The 15,505-nt window shown below is 52.0% G+C and overlaps 1 protein-coding gene across 1 annotated transcript; it reads left to right on the top strand.

Moving 5' to 3' along the window:
- The first annotated feature begins 7,809 nt into the window (after positions 1 to 7,809).
- On the top strand, positions 7,810 to 12,750 carry LOC135975242 (granzyme H-like). Its single transcript, XM_065565429.1, has 5 exons — positions 7,810 to 7,934; positions 9,154 to 9,301; positions 10,818 to 10,953; positions 11,538 to 11,813; positions 12,166 to 12,750. The coding sequence occupies exons 1-5, from the start codon at positions 7,871 to 7,873 to the stop codon at positions 12,313 to 12,315; spliced, it is 774 nt and encodes a 257-aa protein (XP_065421501.1). The 5' UTR covers positions 7,810 to 7,870; the 3' UTR covers positions 12,316 to 12,750.
- Positions 12,751 to 15,505: the final 2,755 nt, after the last annotated feature.

Raw genomic sequence — 15,505 nt, 5'->3', positions numbered from 1 at the left:
TTCACTTCATTTTTTTTAGTATCTAGCAAAGGTTATGCAGGTTTCCTTTGAGGATGAGGACCAAGAGGTCAGCTATGGAGTGATCATTTTGTGAAAAGTGTTCATCCCCGGGTGATAAGGTGTTTTTGTCTTTCAACATTTTTTCTGTGTGAGCTCATTTGACGTGGTTGTCCCATTTTTCCCACCTCATTGTTATTAGAGCATTTAGTACACTGGATGAGGTACAACACATGTTGTGATGGGCATGTGTAGGACCCGAGGAATAGAAAGATGTGTTCTGGGGAGGAGATGTTGGTCATCATAGTAGTGGAGATATGTCTGCAGGTTTTATTCTGGCAGGGTCTGGTACTACTTTGAGTTGGTGGGTCCTGCTCTGTGTGGAGCTTGCTTCTGATGATGAGCATGGAGAGAAATATGTGCTAAGTAGCTATGCTAAACAACCTGTTCCACCTCGTACTTAGTTGTGACACCCTGAGAACCTTTCCCAGACCCGAAGAAGAGCTCTGTGTAAACTTGAAATCCTGTCTCTCTCACCAACAGTAGTTGGTCCAATAAAAGATCCCCCCACAGACCTTGTCTCCTTTTCGTCAGATTCCAAATTTGGTTTGGTTGATAAAGGTAACAATGTTGATAGTATATTGTCATAATTCTGGAAGGCATTTGACTCGATACCACACATGTTGATTAAAAAACTAGACGTATATAAGATTAAATGGCAAACACAACATGGATTAAAAGCTGGCTAAACAGTAGGTCTCAAAATGTAATAGGAAATGTGGAGTCATCATCAAATGGGCATGTTTTTTGTGGGGAGAGGGATTGGTTCTTGTCCTATGTAATTTACTATTTTTATCAATACCCTGGAAGAAAACAAAATCATCACTGATAACATTTGCAGATGATTAAAAAATTGGAGGAGTGACAAATAATGCAGAGGACAGGGCAGAGTGTTCTGAGTAGTTTGGTACTCTGGGTGCAAGCAAACAATATGCATTTTAACATGGCTAAATGTCAATGTATACATCTAGGAACAAAGAAGGTCGGCCATATTTACAGACTGTCTCCTAGGAAGTAGGGACTCTGGAAAAGATGTGGGGGTCAAGGTGAACAAGAGCTCCCAGTGCGACGCTGTAGCCAAAAGAGCTAGTATGATCCTGGGATGCATAAACAGGGGAATCTCGAGTAGGAGCAGAGAGGTTATTTTATCTCTGGATTTGGTCCTGGTGTAACGCCTGCTGGAATCCCATTTCCAGATCAGGGGCCCACAATTCAAGCAGGATTTTGATAAATTGGAGAGGCTCGGAGAAGAGCCAGGAGAATGATTAAAGATTTAGAAAACCTGCCTTACAGTGATAGACTCAAGGAGCTCCATCTATTTAGCTTAACACGGAGAAGGTTAAGGGGTTACATGATAACAATGTATAAGTACCTTCACGGGGAACAAATATTTAATAATGGGCTCTAAAATCTAGCACTAGTCTAACACTTATGGGAAATATTGTGCCTGTATTACTTTTCCAGCAGATATGTGGGTAGTTAAAGCCCCCTCCCCTCCACACCATCTGCCCTCTTTACTGGTTAATTTCATAGGCCAGCTTGTGACCTCTGGAATCAAAACAGAGTTTTATGAAATTTAGTCCCTGTGAGTGTTTCCTTCTCTCCTGGATCTCTGTCAGCCAGGGGAGGGGAGACTCAGCCACTCAGCAGTTAAACCCAGCAGTCTGAGTTGTGCTCTCCGTGGTGTTGAGGTCTTGAGAGATGGGGCCTTTCCTGTCTGTGGGATACTGGCTCCAGGGGACTGGTTGCTCGGGGGGGCAGGGAATGGGATACCCAAGCTCAGTTAATGCTGCAGCATCTGAGCTGAGGCCTGGAATCCGGCCTGGTCCCCAAGTTCAGTGCAAACACTTTCAATGTTATGAAACAAAACTTACATGTTTCCGTATAGCCTGGAATACAGACACTGAATGTGAGGTTAACGCAGGCAGCTATTTCCAAGAATTGCACAGGGTCTGAATATTAAATGGAATTTTGTAAGACTCATCCCTATTTTGAGCAAAACTAACACACAGGTGAACAGTCTGGTCTCCAGATGTGAGTTTGTTAATTCATAGCTAATGTCAGCTGCCTGGGTCTGCCAGCATCACACTGTGTAGTCCATCACCAGCTAGCCAGGGAGCGCTGACAGCTCCCTCCTGTGTGAATGGGCCTCCCTGAGCCACGAGATCCTGGATGGTCGCTCCAAGCCCATTAGACACAGGATAGGGACGTTATCGCTGAGCTAGTACCTGTATTCATGACTAGCCATCCTTCAGGGCTAAATACCAGGGAAGTGGTACCTGAGGTTTAGTGAGTTTGTCAGGAGTGAGACGCGAGTGGCTTGTGAAGGACAGTGAACACATTACTGGTTATCACTGATGGGCCTCTAGGCTGGAAGGGGTTTCAGTTTGGAGCTGGCTGGGGAGACGGGGGAGACCCAGAGTCCTGGCTCTGGGCTCCCCACCCCCCAAGATGGACTCTACCGAATGTTCCTGTTGTTTATGCTAACAAGCTCTATTCTACTCAGTGTCCCTATCAACTAATAAACCAAACAAGCCTTCCATTGTACAATGCTGGCTGAGTTCCTGTGGGTTGCAAAGTTGGGGTGCAGGGCCCTCTGATTCCCCCACACTTCATGACAAACAATGGATGCCCTGATTTTGGTCTAGGTGCCACCCTAATGCGTTGCACAGGGAGCCAGGGGAACAATTGACCTGGGGCCATGGTGGAGGCAGGAGTCACGGGGTGGGTTCTGGCTCTGGGGTGCCCAGAGAATCAGGTTGGAAGGTCACTATGGTCCCTCCAGGCCTTGAAATCGATGGGTCTGGGTATCTCGGTGCAGAAAAACTCAGGGGTGTTTCTTACACCTGTAGTAGCCCTGAGCGGAGTTAGCCACATCCACAGCCAGGCCTGGTGCACACCCGAGCAAGGAAGGAACCTTTCAACGCTCACCCAATATGGGTGGAGCTGTGACCTGAGGCTTCCCCAATGGGTGTCTCTGCTCCTGGCCCATCCGGGGTGGGAATTTCCAGACAGGAGTGTACATGCCCCTGTGATTCCCAGGCCCTACCCCCCTCCCCGGTCTGGTCCATATAACCCGTACGGGCTAGCAGAGGCTCCGTGCCCATGCCTGGATGGCTCTGACATTGCAGCTCTTGATCCTGGCCCTGCTTCCTGTGGCCTTTCTCCTGCCCCCAGCTCTCAGGCAGGTGAGCTGGAGGAGGGGGAGCTGAGCCCATGGGGTGCAGGGACCTCACCTGGCAGGGGCAGCTTTGGGCAGGTCTCTCCCCTGCTCCTGATGGGGGCAAAGGGGCTGTATCAAACCCTGCAGCCGCTCCTGGGTGTGGTTGGGACTCTCAGAGCAGCCCAAGGGGTTGAGTGGCCCAGTCCCCACAGGCTCCTTTATGACCCCACTGCCAAGACCTGCCCCAGGCAGGGAGGCCGGCCGTGCGGCTAAGGCACAGGGCTTGACCCCAAGAAATTTGGGAGAATTTCCCAGCTCAACAAAGGCTCCCTGTGGGGACATTGGGCTTGTCTCTGGGGCTGGGAGTTTCATGGAGTGCTGATGGGAACTGGGCACCCAAACCCCTTAGGAACGGTCTCCCTGGGCCTCGGTTTCCCCATTTGTAATCTGAGAAAAATGATTCTACCTGTGTCTGTTTGAATTGCACATGCTTTGGAGCAGGGATTGTGGGTCTGTGCCGCGCCCAGCACAATGGGAGGACCCTGATCTCAGTCGAGGTCTGTGCAGCACCCAGCACAATGGGTGTCCTGATGTCGGTGCCATGCTAATGCATATACAGGAGAACCTCAGAGTTAAGAGCATCTGGGGAGTGGAGGTTGCAAACAGTGTTAAGTTTGCAAATGAATTGTAGCTCAGCAGGACACATCAGACGATCCATTGTCTACAGCCAAGCCTTAAGACACAACCGCATTTGCTCCAATCCCTCAGACAGAGAGAAACATCTACAAGATCTCTATCAAGCATTCTTAAAACTACAATACCCACCTAGGGAAGTGAGGAAACAGATTGACAGAGCGAGATGGGTACCCAGAAATCACCTACTACAGGACAGGCCCAACAAGGAAAATAACAGAACACCACTGGCCATCATGTACAGCCCCCAGCTAAAACCTCTCCAGTGCATCATCAGTGATCTACAACCTATCCTGGAAAACAACCCTCCACTCTCACAGACCTTGGAAGGCAGGCCAGTCCTCACTTACAGACAGCCCACAACCTGAAGCAAATACTCACCAGCAATTACACACCACACCACACCACAGAAACACCAACCCAGGAACCAATCCCTGTAACAAACCCCATTGCCTACTCTGTCCCCATATCTACTCTAGCAACGCCATCATAGGACACAACCACACCAGCCACACCATCAGGGGCTCGTCCACCTGCCCATCTACTAACATGATATATGCCATCATGTGCCAGCAATGCCCCTCTGCCATGTACATTGTCAAACCGGACAGTCTCTACATAAAAGGACAATTGGATACAAATCAGACATCAGGAATGGTAACATTCAAAAGCCAGTAGGAAAACACTTCAATCTCCCTGGACATTCAATAACAGATTGAAAAGGAGCCATACTTCAACAAAAAAAACTTCAAAAACAGATTTCAAAGAGAAACTGCTGAGCTACAATTCATTTGCAAACCTAACACCATCAATTTGGGCTTGAATAGGGACTGGGAGTGGTTGGCTCACTACAAAAGCAATTTTCCCTCTCTTGATATTGACACCTCCTCATCAATTACTGGGAGTGGACAACATCCACTCTAACTAAATTGGCCTTCAACATTGGTTCTCCACTTGTAAGGTAACTCCCTTCTCTTCATGTGCCAATAAATATTTATGCCTGTATCTGTAATTTTCACTCCATGCATCTGAAGAAGTGGGTTTTTGCCCATGGAAGCTTATGCCCAAGTAAACCTGTTAGTCTTTAAGGTGCCACCTGAATCCTTGTTGTTTTTGTGGATACAGACTAACCCGGCTACCCCTCTGAAACCTGTTGCCACAGTGGCCTTTTGTGGGCAAAAGGCAGAAGTGCGGCGCTTCTGGTGCAGTATGTATTTCCTGTGGGGAAAAGTTCCATATTAATATGCTTAGTAAGGAATTTACCAGAATCTTTTTTTCCCCTCTGTATTATTACAGACATACTGGCTGACAGAGATTTTTTAATAAATAACCAAAATAATTGAAACTGGCATGATTATGTTGTTTTATTTTGACAAATAAAATATACACAAGTTTTCATAATTTTAAAGTATTGTCTGCAGAAATTTTAATTTTTTTGGCACCTTTTTTTTTGGCACAGAATTCCCCTAGGAATAGGAATTGTTGCAGAAGACTTTACTAGATGCCCAGAAAGACACAATCAAGGAAAGAGTCTGTGTTGGTTAAAAAATTGTCCAGTGGCTTCCTTTTATTTACTTCATTCAGCATCCAAACCCGCAGTACTTTTTTGCAGGCAGCATTTTCCATTAGCAAGAGGTCCATTCAGAAATCCTTTTTAATGTGATGGCCCATCTGATTTTGATCGTCCTTCTGGATGTGTGGGGTGGGGGTGGAGGGAAAATTCCAGTGCCTGGGTGCTCATGTTCAGAGCAAATGTTTTGGTGTTATAAAGCCAATTGTACTTCTTTCCTTAAAGCCAGGAACACAGAGATTGCACATGAGATCGATGCAGGGAGTTACATCTGAGCATTTGATAGAGTCTGAACACTAAATACTTTCTTGTAAGACTCATCCCTATTTTGGGTGAAACAAACACACAGGTGAACAGTCTGGTCTCAAGCTATGAGTTTCTTAGTTCTCAGTTACTGCCAGCTACCTGGGTCTGCCAGTGTCACACCGTGTAGTCCACCACTGGCTAGCTGTGGTGGACGGGGGGAGGAGGGCTGCCAGCTCTCTCCTGCATGAATGGCTATCCCCAAGCCATGAGATTCCCTGGAGGGTCACCCGAAGACAATTAACTGTAGGTGCCAGGATAAGGACATTAGCCATCCATACGCACGGCTTGCAGTGAGCATGAGGCTTGACAAGTTACCTGCTTTCAGTAAAGCCCTCGCATCCAGGGAAGTGATGTCTTTGGTGTAGTGTGTTTGTCTGGTCTGAGACCAGAGAGGCTTGTGAAGGACAGTGAACACTTTGCTTGTTGGCACCAATGGGGTCACAGAGGGCTGGGAGCCAGGAGTCCCTAAGTTCCCTGTAAGCTATGCAGCCGCGCAGCTGTCTTTTTAGCACTGCGCAGGGGCTCAAGGAACCTGCCCGGGGAACATGCCGCAGCCAGGGGAGTGCTGCCTCTCCCTTGGCCCCAACCTAGCCTGTTCTCCAATTTGCCATGAGTGAGGGATGGGTGGCCAGAACCCAGCACCAGCCTGGACCTGCCACTGATGGGGTACCCCTCCCCTGGCTGCAACTCTGCCACGACCCAAACCCAGCCGAGGCCAGGGTGCCCCTACCCTAGCCTGAACTCAGCTGGGGCCGGGGAGGCCCAGAGCTACTGCGGCCGGGGCACCAGGATATGCGACCCTCCCCCTGCTCTAACCCAGCCCCAGTTGGAACCTGCCAGGGCCGGGGGGGGGGGGCTTTCCTGCGGCCGCATCTCTGGATCTGCCATGGTGGAGGGAGGCACCTCCCACCCTCTGCCCAGGTGATGCTGTGACGAGAGAGCTTGGGGGAGTCCTCTCTCCTTGCGGTAGCCCCAGAGCACCGTCCTTCACGCCAAACCCCTCATCCTCTGCCCCGCCCCAGAGCCTGCACCCCCAGTTGAAGCCCTCACACACTTGCACCCCAACCCTCGGCCTCAGGCCTGAGCCCCTCCCACACTCAGAAAGCTTTGGCCCCACCCTCACCACATGAATGTTGCTAGGTGCACCAATATGAAGGTGATGTGTCACATAGAGTCGTGTCACACCTCACCTCCATACTGGTGCACATATGAAAATTCATTCCTCAGAGGGGTGGGGAAAATGAGAGGGAACACTGGTGCCAGCCCCTGGGCTCCTTGGTTCTATCCCTGGCTATGTGAGGGGAGTGGTGTCTAATGGTTAGAGTAGGGGAAGAGGAGGGGGTTGGGAGCCAAGTCTCCTGTGTCCTGTCCCTGGCTCTGGGAGGGTTCTGGGTTCTAGCAGTTAGAGTGGGGGAAGGGGAGAGGGCTGGGAGCCAGGACACCTGGGTTCTATCGCTGGCTCTGCTATGTCATTTCCTATCTGATACTGCACAGTCATAGCTCCCAGCCGTACGGCATCACAGATGCAGCCACATCCCCTTCACGTGATCACAAACTCCCCGAAGGGTGGGGGGGCTTGTCAGAAACCCTCCCACCATGGTAGCTGTGATCAGGGCCAATGGCAGTCTGCCCAGACCCAGCCTGCTCACAGCTGGGCCAATATGAGAAAGATCAAAGGGCCACATTCCTACCAGCCACTTGAGATCAGTCGCTGTCACCCACAGCCCCATCACAGAGACACGGGCAGGGAGCTGAGCGAGGATGGTGCCAGTGAGTTCAAGCCCCAGATGTATCCAGCGGTGTCTTCTCCATCCAGCGGTGCATCCTCCACCCAGCTATGCAGGGACCCAGACATGCAGAATCCAGCCAGCTGTGCAGGATCCCCGGCTGACGCATGGCCTGTCCTTCCCCCCAGCCCGTGTAGGTGGCTGTGGTTGGAAATTGAGATGCCTGAGCCCTGCATTTAGATGAGTGTGTGGGCGAACCTGAGGTTTCCTGCCTCCCCTCCAATCCCCCCCAAGCTGAGTCTATAAAGCCTGCAGGCCTGAGGCAGATTCACCGTCCGTGCACTGACTCCAAACATGCAGGCCCAGAGCTTGCTCCTGCTCCCCATGGCCTTTCTCCTGTCCCCTGGGGCTTGGGCTGGTAAGTACAGCTGGGATTAGGGCCCCTGGGACATTGGGGTGAATGGGGGGGGGGTCTCAGGGATTGGGGTCAGTGGGTGATATCTAGGGGTCTGTGACAATCTGTACCCATATATTCACAAGTTTTACAGGACTATGATACATTTTATACAAAGCATGCCTTGTGAGTTATCATCTGAAAACTCATAATTTGCTGATCATTATTGTTCTGGTAAAATATGTGTGGCATGTAAAGTTATAAGATTTTATTGCATGGTGTTATTCAGACATGTTTCAAGTCTGGGGAACAACCACAAACCAGTTCCCCAGAGACAAATGGCTAGCCAATGCCTCAGCCAGGAGTAAATGTAATCAAATGGACTATCACCTGGTTAAGTGGTCATTCCTGGGCAGGAAAGATGTGGGTGAAAAATTTACACCTTGACAAAGAAACAGCTCAGTATTACTGTCTGATCAGACTTTCCATCTTCTCAATCCCAGCTGGAGATGATTCTTAAAGAAGAAAGACCTATAAGAAGGGGAGCAGAAACTCCCCCCAATGACCTCTCCCTTTCTCTCTAACCACGACACTCACAACACCGGAAGTACAAAGGAAGCAGCATGGGGGATGGATCCTGACTGAAAGCGACTCAGACAGTAAGAGTGCAGAAACATGTGGTGAGAGAGACCTCACAAGGCATGCTTTGTACAGAATGTATCACCATCTTGTAATGGGTTTAACACAGGGGTACAGAATGTCAGGGGGGATCGGGGCATGTTGTCTCCCCCAGCACTGATATTGATCAGTGTCACCCACCGCCCACGTAAGGAAGAGCTTGGGAAGGGCAAAAACAGTGACAACAGCATCGAACAGCTCAGCACCGAGCAACAGACCCTGTGTCCCATTCCTCACCCAGTGGTGAGGCCTAAGCCGGGGTGATGTTGGCCCCCAAAGCCCTTAGCTCAAGGCAGGGCAATTACTGACACACTCGTGGTGCGTTTGTCACCGATTGTCCATCCAGCGACATCAGAGCTTTAGATTTCCCCTCCAGCCCCATGGGGTGTCCAGTGTGGGGGAGAGCTGAGCCGGGGGCAGGGTTCCAGGTACAGGGATCCCCCAGGGAGAGCATCACAGGGGGTGGGATGATGTTGTGGAGACTCCCCTTCGGGATGGGGAGCTCGGTCCCAGACCGGCCCAGGGAGATGATGGGGCTCTTTAGATGAACCTGGTCTCTCCTCAGGTGAGATCATTGGAGGAATAAATGCCAAGCCCCACTCCAGACCCTACATGGCCTATCTGGAAATACAAGACGGACAGTATATAAAAACATGTGGAGGATTCCTAGTGTCGAAGAACTTCGTGCTGACGGCCGCTCACTGCAATGGAGAGTAAGCACCTGTGTGCTGGGGATGTCGGGGCAGGTTGGGCATTAGTGGGTGATGGGGGAGTCAGGAGCTCAGGCACCATCCTAGGTTGCAGGGAAGGAGCAGTGAGTGTGACAGGCTGGGAGCGCAAAGCCCAGGGGTCTGATCTGCTCAGGGGGCGTCGGCGAGTTACTAGGGGCCTGTGCAAACCATGGTCCAGTTCCAGCGCTGGGTAAATCAATGAAGCTACAGCCATTGACACCAGCTGGGGTCTGTCCCATTGCCCAGATCGGGGCAGGGAGGGGATCACAGCCCCAGGACAGCTCTGCAGGGCTCTGGGCTTTGGGGGGAGTGGGGCATAGACCCCGTATGGATCTAGGCAGGGATTGTTCTCCAGGGTGCAGGGGAGATGAGACCCATGATCCTGGAGAACAAGGGGGAGTGAATCAGCTCAGGGGCAGGGCCGGCTCCAGGCACCAGCAAACCAAGCAGGTGCTTGGGGCGGCACATTTTCAGGGGCAGCATTCCAGCCAGCCGTTTTTTTTTTTTTTTTGCTCTTGTGGCAACAGGAGCCAAGAGCCATTCCTGGCAGCAGCAGTGCGTCCTGCACAGGGGCGTCCTGGGGCTGCTGCGGTTCGCATTGGGGAGCAGCGCACGCACCTTATGGCTGGGCGGGCTCCGAGTGTGGGACACTCGGGGTGGGGGCCGCCCCGCGCGGCGCACGGAGCCGCCTGAAGGTACCGCAGGGCGGCCGCCCCCCAGCGCTGCAGCCGGAGCTGGGCGAAGTGGCCTGAGCCACCCAGGGACTGCGGCAGGGCGGCCAGGAGGAGCAGCAGCAGAGGGGCCATAGTGGGGACTGGTGCCCAGGGCGCTGCCATGCAGGGCCCACGTCCTGCTCTCCGGGGCTCCGCTCCCTCTGGGGCTGCCCTGCCCCGGCTCCTCAGCCCTCTGCCAGGTGGTCCCCTGGCTCTGCCGTCCCGGCTCCCGGCCGGTCCTGGAGGTGGGAGCCCCAGCTGGAGGGACCCTGGGCTGAGGCGCGGCCCTGGAGCCGTGCTGTTTATCGTGACCCGGCCAGCGCCGGACAGGGATGGAGGCAAGGGGGGAAGCGGGCGGAGTCAGCACTGGTGGGTGGAAGCCCAGGGCTGGGGCAGCAGGGAGTGCGGGTGGGGTAGGCGGGAAAGCCCAGGTTTGGGGTGGCAGGGGGTGCGGGTGGGGGGAGCCCAGCGCTGGAGCGGCAGGGGGTGTGGGTCGGGGGGAGAGCCCAGGACTGGAATGGCAGGCAGTGCGGGTGTGGGGAAGAGCCCAGGGCTTGAGCGGTATTGACGTCCGGGGGGAACCCAGGGCTGGGGTCGGGGGCAGCCAAAAATTTTTTTGCTTGGGGCGGCAAAAAACCTAGAGCTTGCCCTGCTCAGGGGGATAGCACCAGGGTACCCTGCCCCGTCCATATCACTGTTCGTGAATCAGACCGACATGTGCCCACCCCCCACCTCACATACGCTCCTGCAACTGATGCCCCATGAGTTGTGCTTGGCTTTTACAGTGAGATCACTGTCAAGTTGGGAGCCCATAACATCAGTAAAGAGGAACGGAGCCAACAAGAGATCCCTGTGCATCGTCAGATCCTCCACCCACAATACGACAATAAGACAACTAACAATGACATCATGCTGTTGCAGGTACCACCCCCATCCCATCACCCTGCCCCCAGTGACATCACACTGCTGCGGGTACCGCCCCCAGCCCATCACCCCCACCCTAGTGACATCACACTGCTGCGGGTACCACCCCCAGCCCATCACCCCGCCCTAGTGACATCACATTGCTGCAGGCACCGCCCCCAGCCCATCACTCCACCTTAGTGATATCACACTGCTGCAGGCACCGCCCCCATTCCATTACCCCACCCCTAGTGACATCACATTGCTGCAGGCACCGCCCCCAGGCCATCACCCCACCCCCTGTCATCTCACACTGCTGCAGGTACCACCCCCATCCCATCACCCCACCCCCAATGAACTCACACTGCTGCAGGTACCACCCCCATCCCATTGCCCCACCCCTAGTGACACCACACTGATGCAAGCACCGCCCCCAGCCCATCACCCTGCCTCCTGTGACCTCACATTGCTGCAGGCACCACCTCAGCCCATCACTCTGTCCCCAGTGACCACATGGTCAAGGGGAGTTGCTGGGAACAGGGTGCGTCTGTCTGTCCGTGAGTGTGACCCTCACATTGATGTTCATCATTCTTTTCGCTCAGCTGGTAGAGACAGTGAAGCTGAATAGATGGGTGAAAACCATCCTCCTGCCACGCACTGACAAGAGAGTGAAGCCAGGGACCAAATGCAGTGTTGCTGGCTGGGGCTGCACTAGCAGACAGAGTGAATCGGCCCCAGCCACCACACTCCAGGAGGCGAATTTAAAGGTGCTGGAGGATGACGTGTGTCTGAAAAATCCTGATGTGACCTACTGTGACTATGATGCTTCCACCATGATGTGTGTGGGGGATCCGAAGAAGGGCAAAGCCTCTTTTAAGGTGAATCTCCTTCTGGCTTCAAGCTCCCTTGATAAATCATTATTATGAATGAGGCTTTTGGGGATGCAGTTGTGCCTACGAGTGACCATAGGGGATCAGGCCCCACTGTGCTTGGTGTTGTACAAATGAATGGGAAAAGAACTGGTCTTGTCTCAGGGGAAGGTAGAGACCAGCTGGACAGGGGAGTGGGTAGGGTGTTTAAGCCAGCTGGGCCAAGGGGTGCAAGGAGAGTTGGGTGGACATTGTGGGCTGACACTGAGACCAGCTGCACCAGGGGATGTCACTGAGCTGCACTTCAGTAGGAAACGACTCACTGAACTCTTCTCCATCTGTGGCTTGTTTGATTTTGCAGGGTGACTCTGGGGGCCCCCTGGTGTGTGGGAAAAGAGCTCAGGGCATCGTTTCCTGGGGATCCCGAAAGAGCGCCTCCCCTGGAGTGTACACAAGAATCTCCACCTTCATCCCCTGGATAGAGGAGATGATGAGGACACTGGAGCCCTGAGTTGAGCCGGGAATCACTGCACGGGCCAGAGCTGCACCACTTCTGTCCTTTGGAGAGGCCCAGACGTAGGGGCTGCTTTGCAGAGGGGCTGAGCCCCCTCCCCCAGCCTTTGTTACCCTCAGGCAGCCCCCAACCCAAATGACTGTTTATTGGAGATTCTCGTCATTACCTCAACCTGTTAACTCCTGTTGAAACTGCAGCCTGCCCTGTCCTCAATGGGCCTTTCCATGGGTTTGTTCCCCCTGGGTGGCCAGCTTGTTGCCTGCCCAGATCGGTCCTTGAGATGGCAAACAGGGTTCGTTGCCCGGTGTGCTTGGCACCAATAAAGACACCGAGGGGAGAAAGCAAGCCAAGTTTATTTCAGAGTTCTGAAATGGCACTAGGAGACCAGCATGTCTCAAATCAAGTGCAACAAATACAAACAAATTTCCCTTTTATATTCCAAGCAGTTTCTGTGCAAGCCTTTGTTCTGTTTCACCCTTACCCCTCCCTTCCAGACAACAGTTACAGCAGGTACACAGTGTGCATGTTAGAAACTTTGCCTTTGCCTGCTTATCTCTTGGCCTTGCAAGGTCTGTGCAGCAGTCTTCCTCCGTCTTATCTCTACAAGTTTTGCTAGTGTGAACAAAAGTACAGCTGTCTGCTAGAAAAGCTGACCCTTACATTTCTGCTTCAGCATGTAAGTAGTTAGCACAGAAGTAAGTGAAAGTTCTCAAGATGGAGTTTTGTGGTTCAGGTAGGCCCAGAGCAGAAGAGCTTCATCGGCACTTTTGGCCTTCCACTCTCCCGAGTTACCTGGTAGCTATGCCTAGTGACACCAACAATCCCTCCCTCCTTTGAGAACACTCAACAAACCTTTGTCAGAGTTTTCTCATACTCTAAAGACAAAATGCGATTAAGCTCCATGCAATCAGGATCATCAATGAGAGAATATAAAGGAACCTCTGGGAAGGGGGAGATACAAATCTTACATATGAGCACTTTACAGCAAGTGAGCAAAAGGAAAAGGACAAAACCTATCACCACACCTGTGAGCAAGATGCGAACAATGCTTCCCCCTATACTCCCTAGTTCCCCTAAACCAGGTATCCAACCCCAAAGGGAATCAAAAATAGTGGGTTCCCCTTCCTGGGCCTTCCACTGGTTCAAGGCCTGTTCGGCTGACAAGATGTGCTTGTTAATATCCTGTGAAAACTCTGGGACATAGGTACAACATTCTTCTCCAATAAGAGCACATACACCGCCCCGTGACGCTAACACATAATATAGGGCCTGGCGGTTCTGCAAAGCCAGCAGTCGAAGCTGGTACCACTCAGCACTTATGCGTTTCTCTATGGCCAGGGTATCATTGGCAAACTGAGTGAGAAATTTAGACAGTCTTCTGTAGAGTTGGGTTAGCCGTATCTGCAGGGATGGCTCCCCATCCTGCATGCGATGTGGGTGAAACATTAGGTAACAGAAGGATTGCTTCTGTGACAAAAGGAATGTTGTGAGAAACCCTAAACCTGAATCCATATTGTGATTACAACAACCCAAATGCCCAAAAGACAAGAATTATTGACACTAAACAAGTCAAAAAATAACAAGACGAAATACATAGGCCAGGTCGGCCTTCTGTGAATAGATAAAACCAATGCTCAGGGTTCTCGCGGGGAGTATGCTGTGGCTGTTCAGAGAGATCACAAAGCATTCCCAATGACCCTTACTGTCTTTTGAATAACAGCTTAAGTCCCAAATCGTCGTTAGCAGTTTTCTCAGCAGGCTGGACAGTCCACTGTTCAGGAGCGGGCACTGCTTTCAGTCGAGAGTGATGAATCCAGTTCTTGTGTCCTTCGACCTTTGCCGCTGTGTGGGAAACAAGCAGGATGATGTGGGGTCCCTTCCACTTCTCTTGGAGAGGCTCGTCCTTCCAGGTCCGCACGAGAACGGAGTCACCAGGCTGCAGGGAGTGGACCAGGGCATCCAGCAGAAGAGGCTGTGAATCTTTGGTGTACCTGTGAAGAGAAGAAAGAACAGCAGACAGAGAGCACATGTACTGAGACAAGAACCCACACCCCATTTCCCACTCCCCTGCCAGAACCGGGGTACCATTCAAAGGCCAGGCCCTTCCAAACATAATCTCGAAGGGACTAAGCCCTAACCTACCCTTGGGGAGAGCACGAATGCAGAGTAACACAAGGGGCAAAGCATCAGGCCACCTAAGAGAGGCCTCGTGACAGACCTTTGAGAGGTGTCGCTTGAGTGTCTGATTTGTGCGTTCCACTACTCCACTGGCTTGTGGTCGCCATGGTGTGTTTTGCAGAGCACTTGATATCTTTTGAACCACTTGAGGTGTGAAGTGTGTTCCATTGTCAGATTCCATCCACTGGGGGAGTACGAAGCGAGGAATAATCTCCTTGACAAACTTAAGAGCCACCGTCTTGGCAGTGTTGTTATGACATGGGAAGGCTTCAGGCCATCCACTGAATCGATCCACTAAGACGAGGAGGTACCTGTACCCTTGGGTCCGGGGAAACTCAGTAAAGTCTATTTGCCACACTAATCCTGGGCCTGGGGTAGGTTCCAGGGTGGCTGGCGGCACTGCTACTCCTGGTCGAGGGTTGTTCTTTTGGCAGATTAAACATTCAGCCTGTACCTGTGATGCTAGGGGTTTAAGCCCAGAGGTTAGAAAATATTTATTCATAAGCTGGGTAAGAGCCTCTCTGCCTGCGTGTGTGGTTTGATGCAGTTTCTGCAACACTGGTCGAATCAGGCCCTTGGGCAGGAGGATTTTTCCCTCTGTGGAATAAAGCCATCCCTCCTTTTCCTGGAGACCGAGACTGTCAGCCAGGTTTCTGTCATCATGGGAGTACTGAGGGGCTGCAAGCTCACCTACTGATGGGATGAGGGCATGCATTTGGGCATTCTCCTCTGTTGGTGATTTCAGGTTAGCAGCGCGCTTGGCTTCCCTGTCTGCTCTAGCATTGCCCTTGGTTACATCTTGATCTTCCTTTTGATGGGCTCTGCAATGCACCACTGCTACCGCTGAGGGGAGTTGTACTGCTTCAAACAGCTGGAGAATTTGAGACCCATGCTTAACCGGGGAGCCTTGGGCTGTCAGCATTCCTCTTTGCTTCCACAGACCAGCGTGAGCATGCAATACCCCAAAAGCATACTTTGAATCAGTAAAGATATTAACCCATTTGTCTTT

This window comes from Chrysemys picta, chromosome 13 (assembly GCF_011386835.1).
Source record: "Chrysemys picta bellii isolate R12L10 chromosome 13, ASM1138683v2, whole genome shotgun sequence".
In the NCBI taxonomy this organism is placed as follows: domain Eukaryota; kingdom Metazoa; phylum Chordata; order Testudines; family Emydidae; genus Chrysemys; species Chrysemys picta.
The sequence above is the reverse complement of the archived record's forward strand: the minus strand, read 5'-3'. Positions and strand labels throughout refer to the sequence as shown.

What these genes read in the sequence shown, in the direction of transcription:
- LOC135975242 (XM_065565429.1), top strand. Translation starts at nt 7,871, where the DNA reads ATGCAGGCCCAGAGCTTGCTCCTGCTCCCCATGGCCTTTCTCCTGTCC. An exon ending in GTCCCCTGGGGCTTGGGCTG is followed by an intron (nt 7,935 to 9,153) that starts GTAAGTACAGCT and finishes GTCTCTCCTCAG; the next exon opens with GTGAGATCATTGGAGGAATA. An exon ending in GCCGCTCACTGCAATGGAGA is followed by an intron (nt 9,302 to 10,817) that starts GTAAGCACCTGT and finishes TGGCTTTTACAG; the next exon opens with TGAGATCACTGTCAAGTTGG.